Source organism: Somniosus microcephalus, chromosome 19, assembly GCF_052327205.1.
Source record: "Somniosus microcephalus isolate GS21.2 chromosome 19, FLI_Smic_1.0, whole genome shotgun sequence".
NCBI lineage: Eukaryota > Metazoa > Chordata > Chondrichthyes > Squaliformes > Somniosidae > Somniosus > Somniosus microcephalus.
Genome location: NC_141005.1, coordinates 8851300 through 8872626, shown reverse-complemented (window position 1 = coordinate 8872626; position 21327 = coordinate 8851300). Strand labels below are relative to the sequence as shown.

Sequence of the window (21327 nt, the reverse complement as noted above, 5' to 3'; positions counted from 1 at the left end):
AAATGCAAACTGTGGGACAGAGAAAGAGAATGAGAGAGAGAGAAAAATGCAAACTGGGGAGGGATAGAGAGAGAGAGAGAGAGAGCCATGGTTAAGCAAATGGCAGAGCACGCTCAGTGAGATTGTCCTGTTTTAATGATCTGAGCTTCAAAGAGGAAAAAAAACTGCTGGGGTGTGTGTGCGAGTTAGAAGGGCAGCAGGTCAGGCCAGCACCAAAAGGCAACGGAATCTCATTACCGATGTCAGAAAAAGAATTGTAACAAACCTCATGCAGGTGGTATGATGAGATGTTCATCGTACAGTGTTTGTTTCATCGTTTCATCCCCACGCACACACACCCCCCACTGGGAACCGTAGCCTTCGATTCCGACTACCTCACATCACTTTGAAAAATATTATTCGTGGTGTCCCCGAGCTTTTTATCTAATACCCAGACTGCCAGTGTCTCACTGTCACAAACTGGTGGATTCCAGTCGCAGCAACAATTCATGAGGGAACTTGCCGAGTTTGCTCAACATGACAAGGGTAATCCAATCTTTTGGGGGAATTCTTTTCGTGTACACGGGAGATTCTTTGGGAGAATCTAGCTCTCACCAAAATGAGGGATGTAGGTGCTGGGGAATGGAGGATTCTTCTAGGTTTCATGCACTCCATACCCACATCACACAATTCCCAGGTAAGATACAACTTAGGTGCGATGTAGGGTAATCATGCCCATTAACACCAGTGTCAAAAAGGCACCCTCGTTCGACCAGTGTGATATCTTTCCTTTCCCACACCAGCCATCATTGTGGCATCTGAGTGAGACTGACAATGTTCCGGCTCTTGGCGATTAATGCCAAATGCTGGGCAGTTTAGTGAGTTGGACTTGTCCTCAGTCAGAGCGTGGCTGACGCGGCCCAGATTCATTTTACTCGGGACCCTCACCGCCATTGCAAAGGCATCTTTTCCCACATCCAACTTGCGACTTCAAGATGCCAGGACTTATTGATTCAGGCCTCAGCATGTTTGTGAATCATTACTTTTGTTAACTTAAGAATGTTTGAGCTTTTATTTCTGCTTACTTCAACCGCCAGGCTCGCTGGCCTTTAGATGATTCAGCCAGCAAAGGCAGCAACACTGGGGACTAACACAATCAGTTTTCTGTAAAATAATCAGAGTGTTCAGCCCAATCACTACTTGGCAAAGGTCTACAGCACAAAAATGCTTCTGGTTCAAGTCGCGGCTTTTGATGGTGTTGGCCGTGGCTCAGTGGGCAGCACTCTTGCCTCTGAGTCAGAAGGTTGTGGGTTCAAGTCCCACTCCAGAGACTTGAGCACAAAAATCTAGGCTGGCACTCTAGTGCAGTGCTGAGGGAGTGCTGCACTGTCGGAGGTGCCGTCTTTCATATGCGATGTTAAATCGAGGCCCCGTCTGCTCTCTCAGGTGGACGTAAAAGATCTCTTGGCATTTGAATTAGAGCAGGGGGAGTTCTCCATGGTGCCCTGGACAATATTTATCCCTCAATAACAACAGAAAATGCTGGAAAAACTCAGCAGGCCAGGCAACATCCGTGGAGAGAGAAACAGAGTTAACGTTTCAGGTCGAAGGCCCTTTGTCAAGACCCTTGTCAAGACAAAGGGTTTCGACCTGAAACGTTGATTCTGTTTCTCTCTCCACGGACGTTGCCGGGCCTGCTGAGTTTTTCCAGCATTTTCTGTTGTTATTTCGGATTTCCAGCATCCGCAGCATTTTGCTATCGTATCAATATTTATCCCTCAACCAACATCACTAAAAACAGATTATCTGGTCACTTATTTTATTGCTCTTAATTGGATTTGTGTGCAGCAGGAGATATTAAAAGTGATAGAAAAATAAATGAAATGGTAGGATGGTTTAAAATTATACGTGGATATGTAGCATTGGACAAATACCGCTTGGCTTGGTCACAAGCCGAAGAATCCATACTGGCAGTGCGGAAAACTTAAGGAGAAAACCACGGAACTAAGGGCAATGGGATTGAGTGCAAATTTGAGAGGAGCTTTGCGCAGCTCGGATTTCTTGCTTACCGCTGTCACTGTTGTCATCGACGAGAATGATCTCCCTGAGCAGATGTGGCGGCGTGTGATTCACGACACTGTGCACCGATCGCAGGATGACCGACAGGGCCTCGTTCACAAAGATGAAGACCACGGCAATCTGAGGGAGGTTGCTCAGGTACGCCATCTGTCTGCACCTTGAAACAAAACCAAAAAAAGCACAGAACCAAAGAGGGTTGGTTAGCACTTTAGCCGTCTGATTAAAAGGCAGCGATTCAGCATTAACTCGCAAATGTTACACCTCAGTATCGAACCTTGGTTAGACCACACCTGAAGCACTGCGCGCAGTTCTGGTCGCCATATTATAAAAAGGATATAGAGGCACTGGAGAGAGTGCAGAGAAGATTTACAAGGATGATACCAGAAATGTGAGGGTATACATATCAGGAAAGGATGAACAGGCTGGGTCTCTTTTCTCTTGAAAAGAGAAGGCTGAGGGGCGACCTAATAGGGGTCTTTAAAATTGTGAAAGGTTTTGATAGAGTGGCTACAGAGAGAATGTTTCCACTTGTGGGGAAGAGCAAAACTAGAGGCCATCAATATAGGATAGTCACTAACTTCTTTACCCAGGGAGTGGTGAGAATGTGGAACTCGCTACCACAAGGAGTGGTTGAAGCGAATAGTTTAGACGCATTTAAGGGGAGGCTAGACAAGCACATGAGGGAGAAGGGAATAGAGGGTTACGCTGATAGAATTAGATGAGGAAAGACGGGAGGAGGCTCGAGTGGAGCATAAACACCGGCATGGACTGGTTGGGCCGAATGGCCTGTTTCTGTGCTGTATATCCTGTGTAATCTTATGTCCGCAATTATAATTCATTTTCTTTTGGGAGATCGCTAGGCGAGATTTTTAAAATTATTTTATGAATTTAGTGCTTAAGTTGAGGCCTGTGAGATGAAAGATTTTCCCACTTCTGACCCACCGGGTCACACACGGCCCAGGCTGGCTCTAGAACCATAGGATGTACAGCACAGAAGAAGGCCAGTCGGCCCATCACGCCTGTGCTGCTGCTAGCTCCTCTCATCACATTGCCCTGCCCTCTCCTGGTATCCTTTCCTTATAGGTACGTGGTAAAGTTCTTTCTACTCTGACCCCAGTAGTGTGCCTCAGTCCCAATCTTAGATAAGAATCTGTCCTGAAGCACTAGAAATACTGCCATTTCCCACTCCACACAATCTTATGGCCTTAGTATGTAATATTGGTAACTTTAATATTGATATGTGTCCCAATGTAATATCTCATTCTATGCTGTGGCCTATTACAACAACAACAATTTGTATTTATACAGCGCCTTTAACGTCGTAAAACTTCCCAGGGTGCTTCACAGGAGCGTAAATCAAACAAAATTTGACACCGAGCCACATAAGGAGATATTAGGACAGGTGACCAAAAGCTTGGTCGAAGAGGGAGATTTTAAGGAACATCTGAAAGGAGGAGAGAGAGTCGGAGAGGTTTAGGGAGGGAATTCCAGAGCTTAGGGCCCAGGCAGCTGAAGGCACGGCCGCCGATGGTGGAGCGATTAAAATTGAGGATGCGCAAGAGGCCAGAATTGGAGGAACGCAGAGATCTCGGAGGGTTGTGGGGCTGGAGGAGATTACAGAGATAGGTAGGGTCGAGGCCATGGAGGGATTTGAAAACAAGGATGATAATTTTAAAATCAAGACGTTGCTTAACTGGGAGCCAATGTAGGTCAGCGAGCACAGGGGTGAAGGGTGAACGGGGCTTGGTGCGAGTGAGGTCATGAACGGAGCTATATAAATACAAGTTCAGTCATTCATTTTGCACAGACATTGGCAACATAGAGTGCTTAGCAGACAAAAAAAACCTCAGCATTGCGAAATGCAGGACTCCTTTGTCTATCACCACCATTGAGAGATCTAAAGATCATTTTCTGTTGCCTGGGAAGGTACAAGGAGTCCAGCTGACAGATTAGAAACCCATCTGTATCAGTCACACAACAGCAGTTGTTCGGGACATAGATTCTTGCCTTGTGTGAAAACTCAGCCAGCCGTCGAGACATTCCTTTCAAGCAGAAAGCAAGCCGAGAGATGGAACAATAAAGGTCCACCGAGTGAAAGAGGCTTTAAAGAATGTGCCAGACGTGGAGATTGACCACGTCATTTTCTCTCTCCTCCCCTCCCGAGTCTAAGCTCGATGCCGTTTCCCAACTCAAAATGAGCAAGTCATCTGATTCAAACGGTGAAAGCTTTTCATATTCCACAAGCAGTAACTTCATTTTCCAATTAGCTGGTTTAAAATTTGTGCTAACTGGTGAGCCTCGACAGAGAAGCCTTGTCACAGAATTTTAAAATTCTCATCCTTGTGTTTAAATCCCTCCATGGCCTCGCCCCTCCCTATCTCTGTAATCTTCTCCAGCCCCACGACCCTCCCGAGATCTCTGCGCTCCTCCAATTCTGGCCTCTTGCGCATCCCCGATTTTCATCGCTCCACCATTGGCGGCCGTGCCTTCAGCTGCCTGGGCCCTGAGCTCTGGAATTCCCTCCCTAAACCTCTCCGCCTCTCTCTCCTCCTTTAAGACGCTCCTTAAAACCGACCTCTGTGACCAAGCTTTTGGTCACCTGTCCTAATATCTCCTTATGTGGCTCGGTGTCAAATTTTGTTTGATAATCGTTCCTGTGAAGCACCTTGGGACGTTTTACTACATTAAAGGCGCTATATAAAAAGGGTTAGAGATTGGTTATGACCAGTTTCCCAGGCGCATAACCGCGACCCCAACCAGGAGGCCCTAAACCGATGCCTTCAAGCCTCACTCTCAAGACTTGAGCCCATAATCCAAGCCGATACTCCCAGTGCAGTGCTGAGGGAGTGCTGCACTGTCAGGGGTGCCACCTTTTGGATGAGACATTAAACCGAGGCCCCGTCTGCTCTCTCAGGTGGACACAAAAGATCCCATGGACACTATTTTGAAGAAGAACAGGGGGAGTTCTCCCCGGTGTCCTGGGGCCAATATCTATCCCTCAATCAACATCACTAAAACAGATTATCTGGTCATTTATCTCATTGCTGTTTGTGGGAGCTTGCTGTGTGCAATTGGCTGCCACGTTTCCTACATTACAACAGTGACTACACATCAAGCGCTTTGGGACGTCCTGAGGTTGTGAAAGGCGCTATAGAAATGCAAGTCTTTCTTTCGATATAGAAAGAAAGAAAGAAAGACTTGCATTTATATAGCGCCTTTTGGGACCTCAGTTTGTTTCTACCGCCCTATCAGGCAGCGCATTCCAAATCCTAACCACTCGCTGCGTATAAAAGTTTTTCCTCATGTCACCTCTGGTTCTTTTGCCAATCACCTTAAATCTGTGCCCTCTGGTTATCGACCCTTCAGCCACTGGGAACAGTTTCTCTTTTTTTGCTCTGTCTAAACCCTCCATGAATAGTCGCTGTTCTCAGAGGAAGTGAAAGCCCCTAAATATTTGAAGCAGCACATTGACTCGTGCAGAACCGCTGTTGGAGCATCTGTTTTTGCTGCTGATGTTTTTTCTTGCGGGGAGCCGTCCGCGCAATGACTGGGCAGCTGTTCGCTGCGAGACTCGCTTCAAGTGCTTACAGCTCAGGTCGAATTAGCCCTCCAATGAAACTAGCGGTGAAGAAACATCCAGCCGTACGAGCGGTGAGGCTGCAACCAGTCGGCCCCGAGCATGTTTCACAAATGTTTTGACAATATGCTCCCACCTTAATTAATTATTCGAATCCACAAATTGTAGGAGGGGGCGTTTCTATTTTGCTCATTAATCGAATAAACAGCGGAGAGGCAACAACGGAAACAGCGTTTAACTTTAGACGCAGTGAAGGTGTTTCCACTTGTGGTCAATGTTCCCGCGCAGTCCGGGACCGGCTCTTCAAATGGCCATTTTCGCGCACTTGTGAAATTTTGACTGGGCCGTGCAGCCCGCTGAAGGGACCGCGCAGCCCGCTGAAGGGACCGCCCAGCCCGCTGAAGGGACCGCGCAGCCCGCTGAAGGGGCCGCGCAGCCCGCTGAAGGGGCCGCCCAGCCCGCTGAAGGGGCCGCCCAGCCCGCTGAAGGGGCCGCGCAGCCCGCTGAAGGGGCCGCGCAGCCCGCTGAAGGGGCCGCCCAGCCCGCTGAAGGGGCCGCCCAGCCCGCTGAAGGGGCCGCGCAGCCCGCTGAAGGGGCCGCCCAGCCCGCTGAAGGGACCGCGCACCCAAAAGAAAATTAGGGGAACTTTGCTTGTGGAAGTGTCCAAAACTAGGGGCCGTCAATATAAGATCGTCACTAATAAATCCAATAGGGAATTCAGGAGAAACTTCTTCCCCCAGAGAGTGGGGAGAATGTGGAACTCGCTGCCACAGGGAGTGGTCGAGGCGAATAGCACAGATACATTTAAGGGGGAGCTCGATAAGCACATGAGGGAGAAAGGAATAGAAAGAAATGCTGATGGGGTTTGATGAGGAAAGATGGGAGGAGGCTCGAGTGGAGCATAAACACCGGCACAGACCAGTTGGGCCGAATGGCCTGTTTCTGTGCTGTACGTTCTAAGTAACTATTTCTGTTTGTACTACCTCTCCTGCACTTTGCTAAATATGTGCTAATTGATGTCGGCTTTCCGTTCTCAACAAGCAAGTTGTGGCAATTCGGCCCAGGAAAATATTGGAAATGTTCTTTAGAAATCCTCCAGGGAACGCCCGCCATTTCACAGGAGACAGAGGGGGAGAAATTCATCATCAGCCCACTTGGGGCGCTGAAATTTGAAATCGTGAAAAGTTAGCGCCAGGCGCTAATGATTTTGAGCTTCCCCTAAATTGGCTGTTAGTGCTCCTGCAAAGAACTGGAACGCTAAATCAAGCGCTCATGACCTCATTAGGGCGCTACAGGGGCGCTACCACCAGAGCGAGAATGAATTTCAGGGGCTGTGCAATTGGCAATGATCCTTCACACTGGCTCCTTCCAGCTCTTAAAGGGGAGGTTGCATCATTGTGCAGGTCCTCATTATCAGCAGTGCTGGCTGTGAAGGCGACCTGCAACCAACTCAATCCCCTGATCGTGACGGCTGATCCCACTCCCAGGGAGAGAGCTCGACGTTTCACGGATGAGACTTTGGAGGCATTGGTCGTGGGAGTGGAGCGAAGGAGGGCCGTGCTGTGCCCGGACACTGGAAGGAGGCCATTGCCCCAGGTATTCAGGGCAATGTGGAGGGAAGTGGCCCAGGAGGTCTCGGCCAGTAGTGTGGTCGTACGCAGCCTGACACAGTGCAGCAAGAAATTCAACGACCTATCTCGGGTGGTCAGGGTGAGAACATACTTCAACAGGTCCTACATACCAGCATCTGAACCTCAGTCTGTACACACTGCACAAATCACCACACCCCCACCACTCACCCACCAAGCATCTGCACCTACTCAAACTCACATCCACATCTCACACCTTGCCTACAATCACAGCTATTCAACTATGGCAGGCATGTCTCCCAAACACATAGCTGGACTCTGACTCCCACACATTCGTTTCTCTTGCAGACCAAGATGGCCCACAATAGGAGGGAGCAGCAGAGAACAGGCGGGGGTGATGCGCAGCTCCAGCAGCTCTCAGACCTGGAGGAGCGGGTGCTGAGAGTCATTGGGCAGCAGGTGGTGGGCGGTGTGGCCCTCGGCAACACCGACCCCCTGGGGGGCAACAATGGTATCTTCATCCCCTCTCCTTCTCTCATCCCACTTCCCCCTCACACCACAAACCTTTCCCACTTTCCAGCTCCCGATACTGTCTGCATTCCTTGTTCCATTCCTGCCCTTCTGCCCTCACCTTAACGCGAGTCTTGTGCCTTTATGCTTTCAGAGAATCAGCAACCAGATGACCAGCCTGTCCCTGAGCCTCCCAATTAGAGTGAGGAAGGAGAAGAGGAGGTGGAGCAAAGCAGCGTATCACAGTATCTCTCACCCGCAGGCACCACCTCAGATACTGGCACTACACGATCTTTCGAGGCAGGTTTAGTAGAGGGGTCTGCACTGGGTGATGCACCAGGGACAAGCGGGCTGCAGCAAGGCCAGGGGGAAAGGGTAGCTCAGGAGCCAGCTCCCCGGAGGGCGAGTTCTGCTGCACAGGACTCAGATGAGGACTTCGCTGGGGAGGCGTTCACAAGAAGGGCGATGGCCATGCACACCGAGATGATAGGTGCAACAGCAAGAGTGCCCGAGAGCCTGTCGGCAATGGTAAGGAGCATGGAAGAGTCCACCTCCAACATTGCACAGAGCTCTGTGCACACCATGGAGCCCATCATTTCCACTGTGCAGAGGATGGTCGACTCCCTGAGAGATCGTGCGGATCCAGACCTCATGACGCGTGTCATGGGCATTGTGACAGCTTCCATTGCAGCACAGGCGGAGGTGACGCAACATCTTAGCACTGCAATGCAGTCAATGGTTGGTGCCATCGCGTCTCAGACTGCTCTCATGCAGTCTCAGCTTGATGTCACGCAAGCTCCGACTACTGCCATCGTGGCTGGGTCCATCACAGTCCACTGGGGATCTCACGGTGTCGCAGCAGCCCAGCAATCTGTGATGCAACAGATTGGTAGGGATGCTGAGGTGCTGCCCCAGGGGAGCGGCAGTGAGTCAATAGAGCAGGAACCTGCTGTCCTCTCTCAGGATGACAGCATTCCTGATCCCACCACTGCCATTCCGCCATTGCCCTTGTCGCTGCCTGTCATCCTGCCAGCCCAGACTGCTGCTGCCCATCCTGAGGTGACGCAGTCTACAGCCGGGCCTTCCAGGCTCAGAGCTGGTCGAGGGTGTCCTGCAAAGCCATCTGAAGTCTCCCGCATGGACACTCAGCAGCCTTCCACCAGCCCTGCTGCAGTCACTGGGGAGACACTACGTAGGAGCAGTAGATTAAGGAAAGGGGACTATAAACAGGGGAGGCAAGGGTTTGCAGAAGGATGATTAGTTAATATTGTAGCTGTAAATATGTGGTTCCTGATTTTGATAAATTTATTATTGGAATGTTACAGATTTGGGGCTAAGTCTCATTTCAGCTTTGGGGTGGGGTATGGAATGAGAAATTGATGGAATGATGGGGATTGGATGAGTAACCGGGGAGTGGTCTCGAATTCATTGGAACCAAAGTCTGATGAGGCGGTCACGAACTGCCCTTCCACAAGGCCAATTGAGTGGTGGCCTCCTCCGTTGTTCAGCCTCCTGTTCCTCCTCCTCCTCCTCTCCTCCTCCTCCTGAGATGGTGCGGCTATGTCTGGTGGCAATGGCTGCACCCTCATGGTGGCCAGGTTGTGCAGCATGCAGCAGATGACGACGAAATGGGACACCCGCTCAGCCCAGTACTGGAGGGCTCCTCCTGAGCGGTTAAGGCAACGGAACCATTGTTTGAGCACTCGATGATGTTCCTGGTGGCAGCATGACTCTCATTGTATGAGCGCTGTTGGGGTTGCGGAGGGGAGTCATGAGCCAGGTGAAGATTGGATAGCCCTCGTCTCCCAGCAGCCATCCACGAGCTTGATGTGGTGGCTGGAGCAGAGCTGGCACACCGGTCTGGTGCAGGATGAAGGCACTGTGGCTGCTGCCAGGATAGCGGGCATTGACGGTGAGGATTCGCTGTGTGTGGTCGCACACCAACTACACATTAAGTGAGTGGTAGCCTTTGCGGTTACAGAATACCGCAGCATTGTTACAGGGTGCCTGCAGAGCGACGTGGGTGCAGTCAATGGTGCCCTGCACCATGGGGAATCCCGCTATCGTAATAAATTAATAATAAATTAATGCCCCAGAATTTGGGGTCCTGATGACAGTGAACTGGCAGCGTTGGCCGTCATTTTGCCTTGGAAACTGACTGCAGCTTCAGGATTTCGCGCACTCACAGCCTAACGCGGGAATCCTGACGTTGTGGTCTGTCATTCCCTGCTCCTCCACAGGCTGCGCTGAACACCCCCACACCCCCCACCCGTCCATCCGTCTCAGTCTCCCCCCACCCCACCCCACCAAGCCGGCAATCAGTGAAATCTCTCAAAGAAGGGAAACGGACGAAAACGCCGGCTCTGCCGCGGTAATTCCGCTAAATTACCCAGCGAAGGTCAGGCCCAAAGGGATCAGGTGTAACCGGGGATTTAACAGCGTATTAACTGCCAAACACAGGTGATGGCCCCCCCCCCGAAAAACAAATGACCATTTTGCGCGGTGCCAAGTTTATCCATTTTTATCAAAATTAAGAAGATCGCGAGCTCTTTGTGCGAAGCTTGCTTCAGGGCCACCTGCGGTGAACACCTCTGCTTCGCCGCTGACCGCGAATTCCGGCCCAATAAGATACATTACTGAGCGGGAGCCAGGAAATATATTTCCAAAACCAAGTTTCAGGTGCACAGACGGGCACTGGTCTGATTTCAAAGTCGAGAGGTTACATAAATATTCTTCTTTCCTGGCTATCCAGATCACTGTTTCCAAAAGCAGTTGAATGAATGATCTTAGCTTCTCCCAGCCGTGGTCACTTGTCTTCTTTTTCTTTACCGGTTTTTAATATAATTGGAACAATAATCAGCACTTCAGCTGGGCTGACACGCTCCAATCATTCGTAATCACCCCTTCGCAGCCTCTTCCCTGTGATGTATTAGAAGTTCTTTATTTTGTTGATTGTCTCTGTACAGTCCATTTTGGGACAGTTTCACTATTCTTAGCCCCATCTGCCCCGCGGATTTGCTCTGTATGTGAACCTTCTCTGAACTGCCTCCAATGCAAGTATATCCTTCCTTAAATAAGGAGACCAAAACTGTACGCAGTACTCCAGGTGCGGTCTCACCAATACCCTGAAGGGTTGGTAACAGCCCCCACCCCACCCCATCCCATGCCCCCCACCAGGCACACAGCTAGATAATCTTGACACTTGAGAAAATGCACAAAAAGATTAAAATACACACGCTTATACCATGTGATTATGAATATTGAGATCACAGGCCCAACAAGAGTGTCTAATACCCAATTATTTACCAATCAGAGATGCAATTAGCCATGTCTGGATTCCCAATCAGCCAGATGTGGCAAAAGTGTTGGAAATCACTGGACAAAGTTTTTTTTTTCAAAAGAAGAGGGCGACCTTTACAGGAGAAATAAATAGTGGAGACACACAAGGGAAAGTCAACAAGAAACCACGTTAAAAGTAAAAAGTAGTGAGAGACAAACTGAGACAGAGATGAGGACAGGACTGAGAATGATTTATCTGACCTACAACGCCAACCAATTTGTTATAGTTCTTCCGTCGTGACAGTTACCCTGAGGCTTCTTTGACAGCACCTCCCAAACCCGCCACCTCCACCACCTAGAAGGACAAGGGCAGCAGGTGAATGGGAACACCACCACCTCCAAGTCACACACCATCCTGACTTGGAAATATATCGGCCGTTCCTTCATCATCACTGGGTCAAAATCCTGGAACTCCCTCCCTAACAGCACTGTGGGAGTACCTTCACCACACGGACTGCAGCGGTTCAAGAAGGAGGCTCACCACCATCTTCTCAAGGGCAACTAGGGATGGGCAATAAATGCTGGCCTTGCCAGCGACGCCCAGATCCCGAGAATGAATACGTTTTCTGGGCTGCCCTCTCTCACCAGGTTTGTTCATCGTCGAGCATTAACACAGCCAGCTGCGGTTAAAGCAAAACAAACGGCATTGGGGACAGCACCGCCGGGGTTCCCTCTCAAATGTTATTCACAACACAAGTCTAATTATACTGTGCTTTCTTAATTAGGATTCTCCGGTTTCACGCTGAATAAAAGCAAATCAATGGTGCGGCTGACAAGACGCTGCATTCTCAGGTTCTCCCTTTGTGCATCTAGATTGACTGGGCGATGCCGTTAATGGGCTATTATATCCCATTCTCTGCCAAAAGAATGCAATCATTAAGCCCGAGCAAAAGGCTACTGTTATCTGCAGACCGACAGAAGGACTTTCTATGTTATGCGATTGCTAATTGAGCATCATTTTACTGAACCACGTCCATTCGTCCATTTCTACAGCACCTCCTCAATTTTATAATGAAGCTCTCCGTTTGATAATCCACTTTCAGTTACATAGAAACATAGAAACATAGAAGATAGGAGCAGGAGTAGGCCATTCGGCCCCTCGAGCCCGCTCCACCATTTAATGAGATCATGGCTGCCTTCTCCCCATATCCCTTGATCCCTTTAGCCTTAAGAAATATATCTAACTCCTTCTTGAATATATTTAATGAATTGGCCTCAACTGCCTTCTGTGGTAGAGAATTCCACAGGTTCACCGCTCTCTGTGTGAAGAAATTCCTCCTCATCTCAGTCCTAAATGGCTTACCCCTTATCCTTAGACTGTGACCTCTGGTTCTGGACTCCCTCGCCATCGGGAACATCCTTCCTGCATCTAGTCTGTCTAGTCCTGTTAGAATTTTATAGGTTTCAATGAGATCCCCTCTCATTCTTCTAAACGCTAGCGAATATAAGCCTAATCGACCCAATCTCTCTTAATACGTCATTCCTGCCATCCCAGGTATCAGTCTGGTGAATCTTCGCTGCACTCCTTCCATGGCAAGAACATCCTTCCTCAGATAAGGCGACCAAAACTGCACACAATACTCAAAGTGTGGTCTCACCAAGGTCCTGTACAACTGCAGCAAGACATCCTTGCTCCTGTACTCAAACCCTTTTGCTATGAAGACCAACATACCATTTGCCTTCTTAACTGCCTGCTGCACCTACATGCTTACCTTCAGTGACTGGTGCACAAGGACACTCAGGCCTCATTGCACCTCCCCTTCTCCCAATCTATTGCCGGTCAGATAATAATCTGCCTTCCTGTTTTTGCCGCCAAAGTGGATAACCTCGCATTTATCCACGTTATATTGCATCTGCCATGCATCTGCCCAATCACCCAACCTGTCCAAATCATACTGGAGTTGCTGCAGACGCATTGGAATTTCCGCTTCAGTATTCATTTATGATAATCAGATGGCTCATTTAGAATCATAGGATGATACAGCACAGCAGGAGGCCATTTGGCCCATCGTGCCTATGCCGGCTCTTTGAAAGATTCTCTCCAATTAGTCCCACTCCCCCCCCCCTGCTCTTTCCCCACAGCCCTGCAAATTTCTCTTTCTCAAGTATGTATCCAATTCTCTTTTGAAATTTTTGTTCTATTAACCTGTTACAAGGATGTCACTGAGCGGCTGCAGGACACTCTGAGGGGGGAGGGTGAACAGCCAGAATTCGTGGTCCATATCGGTACCAACGACATAGGTAGAAAGAGGGATGAGGTCCTGTAGGCAAATTTTAGGGAGCTGGGAAAGAGATTAAAAAGCAGGACCTCAAAGGTAGTAATCTGCAGATTACTCCTGGTGCCACGTGCTAGTGAGTGCAGGAATAAGAGGATAGAGCAGATGAATGCGTGGCTGGAGAGATGGTGCAGGAGGGAGGATTTTAGATTCCTGAGGCATTGGGGCCAGTTCTGGGGGAGGTGGGACCTGTACAGGCTGGACGGGTTGCACCTCAACAGAGCTGGAACCAATATCCTCGTGGGGAGGTTTGCTAGTGCTGTTGGGGAGGGTTTAAACTAATTCGGCAGGGAGATGGGCACCAGGATGTAACATTAGAAAGTGGAGATAAAGTGCTCAAAGGATTGGGAGAGACAGATAGCACTAGAGTAATAAATAGTAAGGTGGGGTCAGACTAAGAGAGAACACAGGATGGTCTAAGATGGGTTTACAGTGTATGTATGTGAACGCACGAAGCATAGTAAACAAGGTAAGTGAGCTGCAGGCACAAATAGCCACATGGGAATATGATGTCGTGGCAATAACTGAGACCTGGCTCAAAAAAGGGCAGGATTGGGTATTAAATATTCCTGGATATAAAGTGTTCAGGAAAGATAGGGAAGGAAAGAAAGGAGGTGGGTGGCAGTATTGATTAAGGAGAATGTTAATGCTGGAGAGAGAGGATGTCCTGGAGGGGTCAAGGACAGAATCTATTTGGTGCGAGTTGAGAAACAATAGAGGTGCCATTACACTACTAGGTGTATTCTATAGACCGCCAACTGTGGGAGGGATATAGAGGAGCAAATTATCAGAGAAATGACAGAGAGGTGCAAGAACTATAGAGTAGTGATAATGGGGGACATCAACTATCCTAATATAGACTGGGATAGTAATACAGGAAACTTTGGTTTATCCGGAGGTTGTATAGCCGGAAACCTCGATCTAACGGCAGAAATCAGCAGCCGTTTTGTTAGGTTTTTTTTCTTTTATTTTCTTCTCCTAGCATTTTTTTAAACAGTCAGTCTCTGGAAAGCCTCTCTGAAGCTGTTGCTAAGCTACAGAGACGCTTCCAAGGTACGGGCCGACTGTTTACAAGCTGTTGCTAAGCAACAGTGTTTGTTGTCAGATACGGAGATGAAAACCTCCGTATCCTTCGACATTAGCGCTGGTCTGTCTGGAAGTTTTCATAGGTCGGCATCACGCCGGTCCCGTCGGTGCCGGATATCGCGAAGTTTCCTGTAGTGTAAAGGGCAGAGAGGGGGAAGAATTTCTCAAGTGTGTTCAGGAGTGTTGTGTATGTAACCGTTTACCTTTAAGGGAACTATAGAATGTAACCGTTCGCCTTTAAGAGCACTACTTTAGGGTGGCACTATCTATTGGCTCATGTATACTGTAATACCGATAGTGACCACACCAGTATATAAGGGTTGTGATACGTTAACTAGGGCAGAATCGCCCGAGCCTCTGAATAGTAAAGACGTGTTTTATTTTGTTAACAGTGGAGTCTGTGATTATTTATAATACAACCCACAGACTTAACATTGGCGACGAGTCAGGATTCGAACCCTGCGGCAGTTGTTCCACGGCGGCTTCGTCCGAAGACAGGACGTTGAAGAGAGGTTTCAATCCTCACCAGTCTGGAACCGACAGGCTGGAAGCGACAGGCATTAGGACCCTGAAGCCTCCATAACCTCGTGGGTAAGCCGCAGCGTTGGCTGCAAAGACAGGGCGATCGCAATCCCTGATAAGAGCCGCGGTGAAACGCGCGAGCGGGTAAGCCAGAGCCCGGGAGGGAGCGAGCAAGAGCCGCGCGAGCGGGTGAGCCAGAGGCCGGGGGCCGCTTTCAAGTGCGAGGCGCAGCCGGGCCATCGATCGCATCCGCTGATAAGGCCCGCACTCGGCCTGAAAGTCAGCGTCGGGGAACGGGTGATAACCGCCATTGAAGTGGGCGGAGAGCGCCGAGAAGCGCGGGAAAACCGCCATCGAAGTGGGCGGGGAGAGCGAGAAGCGCGGGAAAGCCGCCATTTTTCGCGGGGAAACCGCTGAAGAAGAAGGAAGAAGCGGGACACCGCCATCTTGGAAATTATTAAGAATTTCAGGAAAGTAATAAGATTTTTCAGAAAGGCTGGTGTGTTCTCAAGAAGAGAGGGAAAATAAGTATAAGTACAGCAATACTTGTGGTGTTCTCAAGAAGAGAGAAGAAAATTAATAATAAGTAAAGTAATACTTGTACTGTACTCGAAAAGAGAAGAAGATGCCTAAGCGAGGAAATATTAATGATTTTAATGCTGAAATAGAAGACAGGGCCACGTATGGGGAACGCATAGGAATATATTGCGTAGCCATATACGACAAGGCAATAACTTTGTTAAATTCGATGGGAGCAAAAACATACGGGCTTTTGAAACATCTAATAGCACCAGTTAAACCAGTGGACCAGACCTTCGAAGAGATCGTAGCAGTGCTGAAGGATCACTTGAACCCCACACCGTTGATACTGGCTGAACGATTTAAATTTTACGCCAGAACCCAGAGGCAAGATGAAAGCAATGCGGAATACTTAGTCGAACTGCGTAAGCTAGCGAAATACTGCCAGCTTGGAGGGAATTTGACAGAGGCGCTGCGGGACAAGTTCGTATGCGGCTTGGCCAAAGAAGGAACGCAGAAGCGACTCCTGGAGGAAAACGACCTCACACTGGACAGGGCTGTCCTCATAGCTTCATCGCACGAAGCCGCAGTGAAAGGAACGGCGGAAATGCAGCTAAAGGCGGCGGCACTCGGGGTGGACCAAATGACTGCAAGCATTTCCAAATGCTACCGTTGTGGAAAGACAACGCACGACCAGAATCAGTGCTGGTTTAAGAATCAAGAGTGCAGGAAATGTGGCAAACTGGGTCACATCGCGAAGGTATGCAGGTCCAGAAAGAAGACCAACAAACAAAGGAAGCCACCACCACAAGAAAAGTACAACAAGGTGCATCAGGTAGCTGAAAAGAGTTCAGACGAACAAAATTCAGACTCAGACCCAAACAGCCAGGAGTTGGATAGTCTGAGAATCCACAATGTGGGTAAAGTAACTGATCTACAGACGATCTGGGTCACACTAAAAATAGCTGGAGTCCAAGTACGAATGGAGCTGGACACGGGATCAGCTGTATCAGTCATCAACCAAAAGGACTACCACCGACTATTCTCTCACATACCCTTAAGAAATACCAAGTTCGTATTACAGACATACACGGGGCATCGCGTATACCCCATGGGGAAAATAAGAGTCAAGGTGAGAGATAGGGGTAAAGTACACCCAAGAATGAATTTGTACGTACTACCTGAGGGAGGACCACCACTTCTAGGACGGGAGTGGATCAAGAAAATAGACATGGAATGGCACTACCGACAAGCAATGACGAGTGAGGACTCGGTGCAGACAAGCAGCTCAGACTCTGAGCCGGAAGACGATAAGTCCAGCTTATGTATGAAAAACAAGGTTAACATTAACTCACAGACTAAGGTTGGAAAATCGATGGCGTGCATAAAGACAGAGAATTCTGAGTCTGTTCAAGCTACAGACATATGCATTACGGAGGAACACCGGGCTCGAACTCAACGCTATTTCAAAGTACAACAACAATTAGAACAATTAAGTTACCGCCTCGTACAAGAGATGAAAACAATGAAAAAGTTCTATGACACCGAATGGGAGAGTCTGGAAAGACAACAGAACCTACTGGCTCAAGCAGAGAGCGACCATAGAGCCATCGTGACCAATTACCGATCACATCTCCCTGATGATGTTCAGGGGTTAGAATATTTGCATGATCTAGAGATACAGCAGAAGGGCAAATCACGCTGCAGTGAGGATTTTGTTCTGCAATTAGAGACGGAGCTAGTGCAGGCAAAGTTAAGAGAAGTTGAATCACAGGGTGCTCTTAAGGAGATGCAGAAACAAATCTTGGACATGGAAAAGAGAAACGCTTCTTTACCTGATGAGAATAATGTGGCCATGTTGCAAGAGGAGCTTATAGGGGCGAAACTGAAAGAAGCTAAGCAAAGGATGTTGGAACTTGAAACGCAGAACCAAATCAGCGGTAATCAGCTATGTCAAGCAGAGAAGGAGTGCAAGGGTCTACATGAGAAGGTGCAATATCTCTCAGCCCAAAATAAGGGACTACTCACTCAGTTAAATGAAAGTAAACGGGAAATGGCTGAGATGGACTGCAAGAATAAAGAAGAGTTGATGGCAGTGAGACTTCGAGAGGCAGATAGCATAGCAGCCTTGGCTGAACTCCAACAGGAAATTGCGAAAGAAACAAATGAAGAGGAATCTTCAGGAAGCCAGGATTTTATTCCAGTTCTTCTCTACGACTCCTTACAAGCAGAGTGCGAGAAGTTGAAAAAACAGTATGAACAGGCCCAGACTACAATTCTGGAGGGGGTTAACTCGGCAACCTCCGAAAAGCTAGTTTCGTTGGAAGTATATGAGCAACTAAAGGTTGAACATGAGCAAGAAGTCCAAAGGCTGCAGGAAATTCTTGAGGAGCTCAGGGCCAAGACAGACTCATCGGTAGAAGTTCCATACATAGATGAGGATGTAGAGGTGAAAGACATGGCAGAACTCATAAAAATATGGAAGGAAGCCCAAGACAAATATGAGGCGGCAATTACCGAGGTTGACCGACTTGAAGAACAGTTTCAACTGGGAATGGGCCCTGAACATGAGCTAGAGAGCATCGAGGCGCAACTTCTCCAAGCACTGGAAGCCAAAGTACAAGAGGAAGAGAAGATGAAAGCATTGGAGAAAATGATGGATGAAATGGAGGAGTACGCTGAATTACGTCCAGGGGAACAGGAGAATGGGGAAACAGCTACTTCAGTAGAAGGATTAAATAGCCTGATAACGAAATCCCTGAAGGAAGGGAAAGGATTGAACGCACAAATGAGGCCAGGAGGGAAGGAAGGGCAGACATCCGAGGAAGAGCAGGATGAATATGATTGCTTGAAGAAGGGTTTTGACCTGTTGAGTGACACCGAATGTTATGAGGATGTGGTCTGCCCAAATTGTGATGGGAACTCCCAAAGTGCTGAAATCCTGAGGAAGCACTTAAGGTCTAAGGAACATAGAGAGTTGGTGGCGCTACAGATGGCAGCCGGGAAAAGAGCTCGGAGAGTTTCAAAAAGGCAGAAAAGAAAAAGAAGAAGCAGAAAATAATAACTGTTTAAAATATTATTACTTCTACTACCTCAGTCCGAACACTACGAAAGGTGCTAAATTTGTAAAAAAAATCCAGGGACATTATCAAGACAGCCAGTGGGTTGTATAAGTCCGCACTGCTGGTTCAACAGGACGAAAGTACAAGCTGTTAAAAAAAAAAAGGCTATGGAGGATGCTGTCTGGAACGAATTAATACCAGAGACTGAATTTATGAACTGTTCCCACAGAGACTGAACCTGTAAACTGATTCCACTGAGAGTATGTTTGTAAACTGTTATATGACGTTGACTCCATTGAGAGTATATCTGTAAATTGTTATATGACGTTGACTCCATCGAGAGTATATCTGCAAACTGTTTATATAAAGTTGAAGATTGTATGTTTAACGGGATTCTGTAAGTAATAAGCTAGGAAGGGAGGAGTGTTGTGTATGTAACCGTTTACCTTTAAGGGAACTATAGAATGTAACCGTTCGCCTTTAAGAGCACTACTTTAGGGTGGCACTATCTATTGGCTCATGTATACTGTAATACCGATAGTGACCACACCAGTATATAAGGGTTGTGATACGTTAACTAGGGCAGAATCGCCCGAGCCTCTGAATAGTAAAGACGTGTTTTATTTTGTTAACAGTGGAGTCTGTGATTATTTATAATACAACCCACAGACTTAACAAGGAGAACTTTCTGGATCAGTATGTTTCCTGCCCAATGAGGAAGGAAGCATTGCTGGATCTGGTTCTGGAGTAGAAGGTGGGTGAAGTAGAGCAAGAGCCAGCAGGGGAACATTTAGGGAACAGTGATCATAGTATCATAAGGGCATGACTGAGATACTAAATGAATAGTTTGCATCTGTCTTCACCAAGGAAGAAGATGCTGCCAAAATCATAGTGAAAGAGGAGGTAGTTGAGATACTGGATGAGATAAAAATTGATAAAGAGAAGGTACTAGAAAAGCTGGCAGTACTTAAAGTAGATAAATCATCAGGACCGGATGGGATGCATCCTAGGACGCTGAGATAGGTATGGGTGGAAATTGCAAAAATACTGGCCATAATATTCCAATCCTCTTTAGATATGGGGGTGGTGACAGAGGACTGGAGAATTGCAAATGTTACACCATTGTTCAAAAAAGGGGTGTAAAGATAAACCCAGCAACTACAGGCCAGTCAGTTTAACCTCGGTAGTGGGGAAGCTTTTAGAAATGATAATCCGAGACAAAATTAACAGTCTCCTGGACAAGTGTGGATTAATTAAGGAAAGCCAGCACGGATTTGTTAAAGGCAAATCGTGCTTGACTAACTTGATTGAGCTTTTTGATGAGGTAACAGAGAGGGTTGAGGAGGGCAATGCAGTTGATGTGGTCAATTCTTGTAAATTTTTTCTGCCCCCTCTCTAAGGCCTTCACATCCTTCCTAACACGAACTTCCAAAAGGTGTTCGACAAAGTGCCACATAATAGGCTTGCCAGCAAAGTTGAAGTCCATAGAATAAAAGGGACAGTGGCAGCATGGATACGGAATTAGCTAAGTGACAGGAAACAGAGAGTAGTGGTGAACGATTGTTTATCGGACTGGAGGAAGGTATACAGTGATGTTCCTCAGGGGTCGGTCTAGGACCACTGCTTTACTTGATATATATTAATGACTTGGATGTGGGTGTACAGGGCACAATTTCTAAATTTGCAGAAGGCACAAAACTTGGAAGTATAGTGAACAGTGAAGAGGAGAGTGATAGACTTCAAGAGGACATAGACAGGCTGGTGGAATGGGTGGACACATGGCAGATGAAATTTAATGCAGAAAAGTGCGAAGTGATACATTTTGGTAGAAAGAATGAGGAGAGGAAATATAAACTAAAGGGGACAATCCTAAAGGGGGTGCATGAACAGAGAGACCTGGGGGTATATGTGCACAAATCGTTGAAGGTGGCAGGGCAGGTTGAGAAAGCAGTTAAAAAAGCATACGGGATCCTGGGCTTCATGAATAGAAGCATAGAGTACAAAAGCAAGGAAGTTATGATGAACCTTTATAAAACACTGGTTCGACCTCAACTGGAGTATTGTGTCCAATTCTGGGCACCGCACTTTAGGAAGGATGTGAAGGCCTTAGAGAGGGTGCAGAAAAGATTTACAAGAATGGTTCCAGGGATGAGGGACTTCAGTTACATGGATAGACTGGAGAAGCTGGGGTTGTTCTCCTTGGAGCAGAGAAGATTGAGAGGAGATTTGATAGAGTTGTTTAAAATCATGAGGGGTCTGGACAGAGTAGATAGAGAGAAACTGTTCCCATTGGTGAAAGGGTCGAGAACCAGAGGACACAGATTTATGTTGATTGGCAGAAGAACCAAAGGCGACTTGAGGAAAAACTTTTTTACTCAGCGAGTGGTTAGGATCTGGAATGCACTGCCTGAAAGGGCGGTGGAGGCAGACTCAATCACGGCTTTCAAAAGGGAATTGGATAAGTATCTGAAGGAAAAAAATTAGCAGGGCTACAGGGAAAGGGCGGGGGAGTGGGACTAGCTGAAGTGCTCTTGCAGAGAGCCGGCACAGGCTCAACGGGCCGAATGGCCTCCTTCTGTGCTGTAACCATTCTCTGATTCTATGATTCTAATAGATTAGTAAACAATGGCTGTTTTCCCATGTCAGCCTGAGCTCATTCTCGCCTCTGAGTCAAATGGTTGTGGGTTCACATCCCTCTCCAGAGGCTTGAGCACATAATCCAGGCTGGCACTCCCAGGGCAGTGCTGAGGGAGTGCTGCACTGTCGGAGGTGCCGTCTTTAGGACGAGA

The 21327-nt window shown here is 47.9% G+C and overlaps 1 protein-coding gene across 1 annotated transcript in view; it reads right to left on the bottom strand.

The window, feature by feature from the left end:
- Nucleotides 1-21327, bottom strand: part of galnt9 (polypeptide N-acetylgalactosaminyltransferase 9) — a 382222-nt gene that overhangs the window by 287287 nt on the left and 73608 nt on the right. Inside the window, exon 3 of the mRNA XM_086011929.1 lies at nucleotides 2049-2215. Within this exon, the coding sequence (XP_085868055.1) occupies nucleotides 2049-2215 (167 nt within the window). The remainder of the gene's footprint in view (nucleotides 1-2048; nucleotides 2216-21327) is intronic.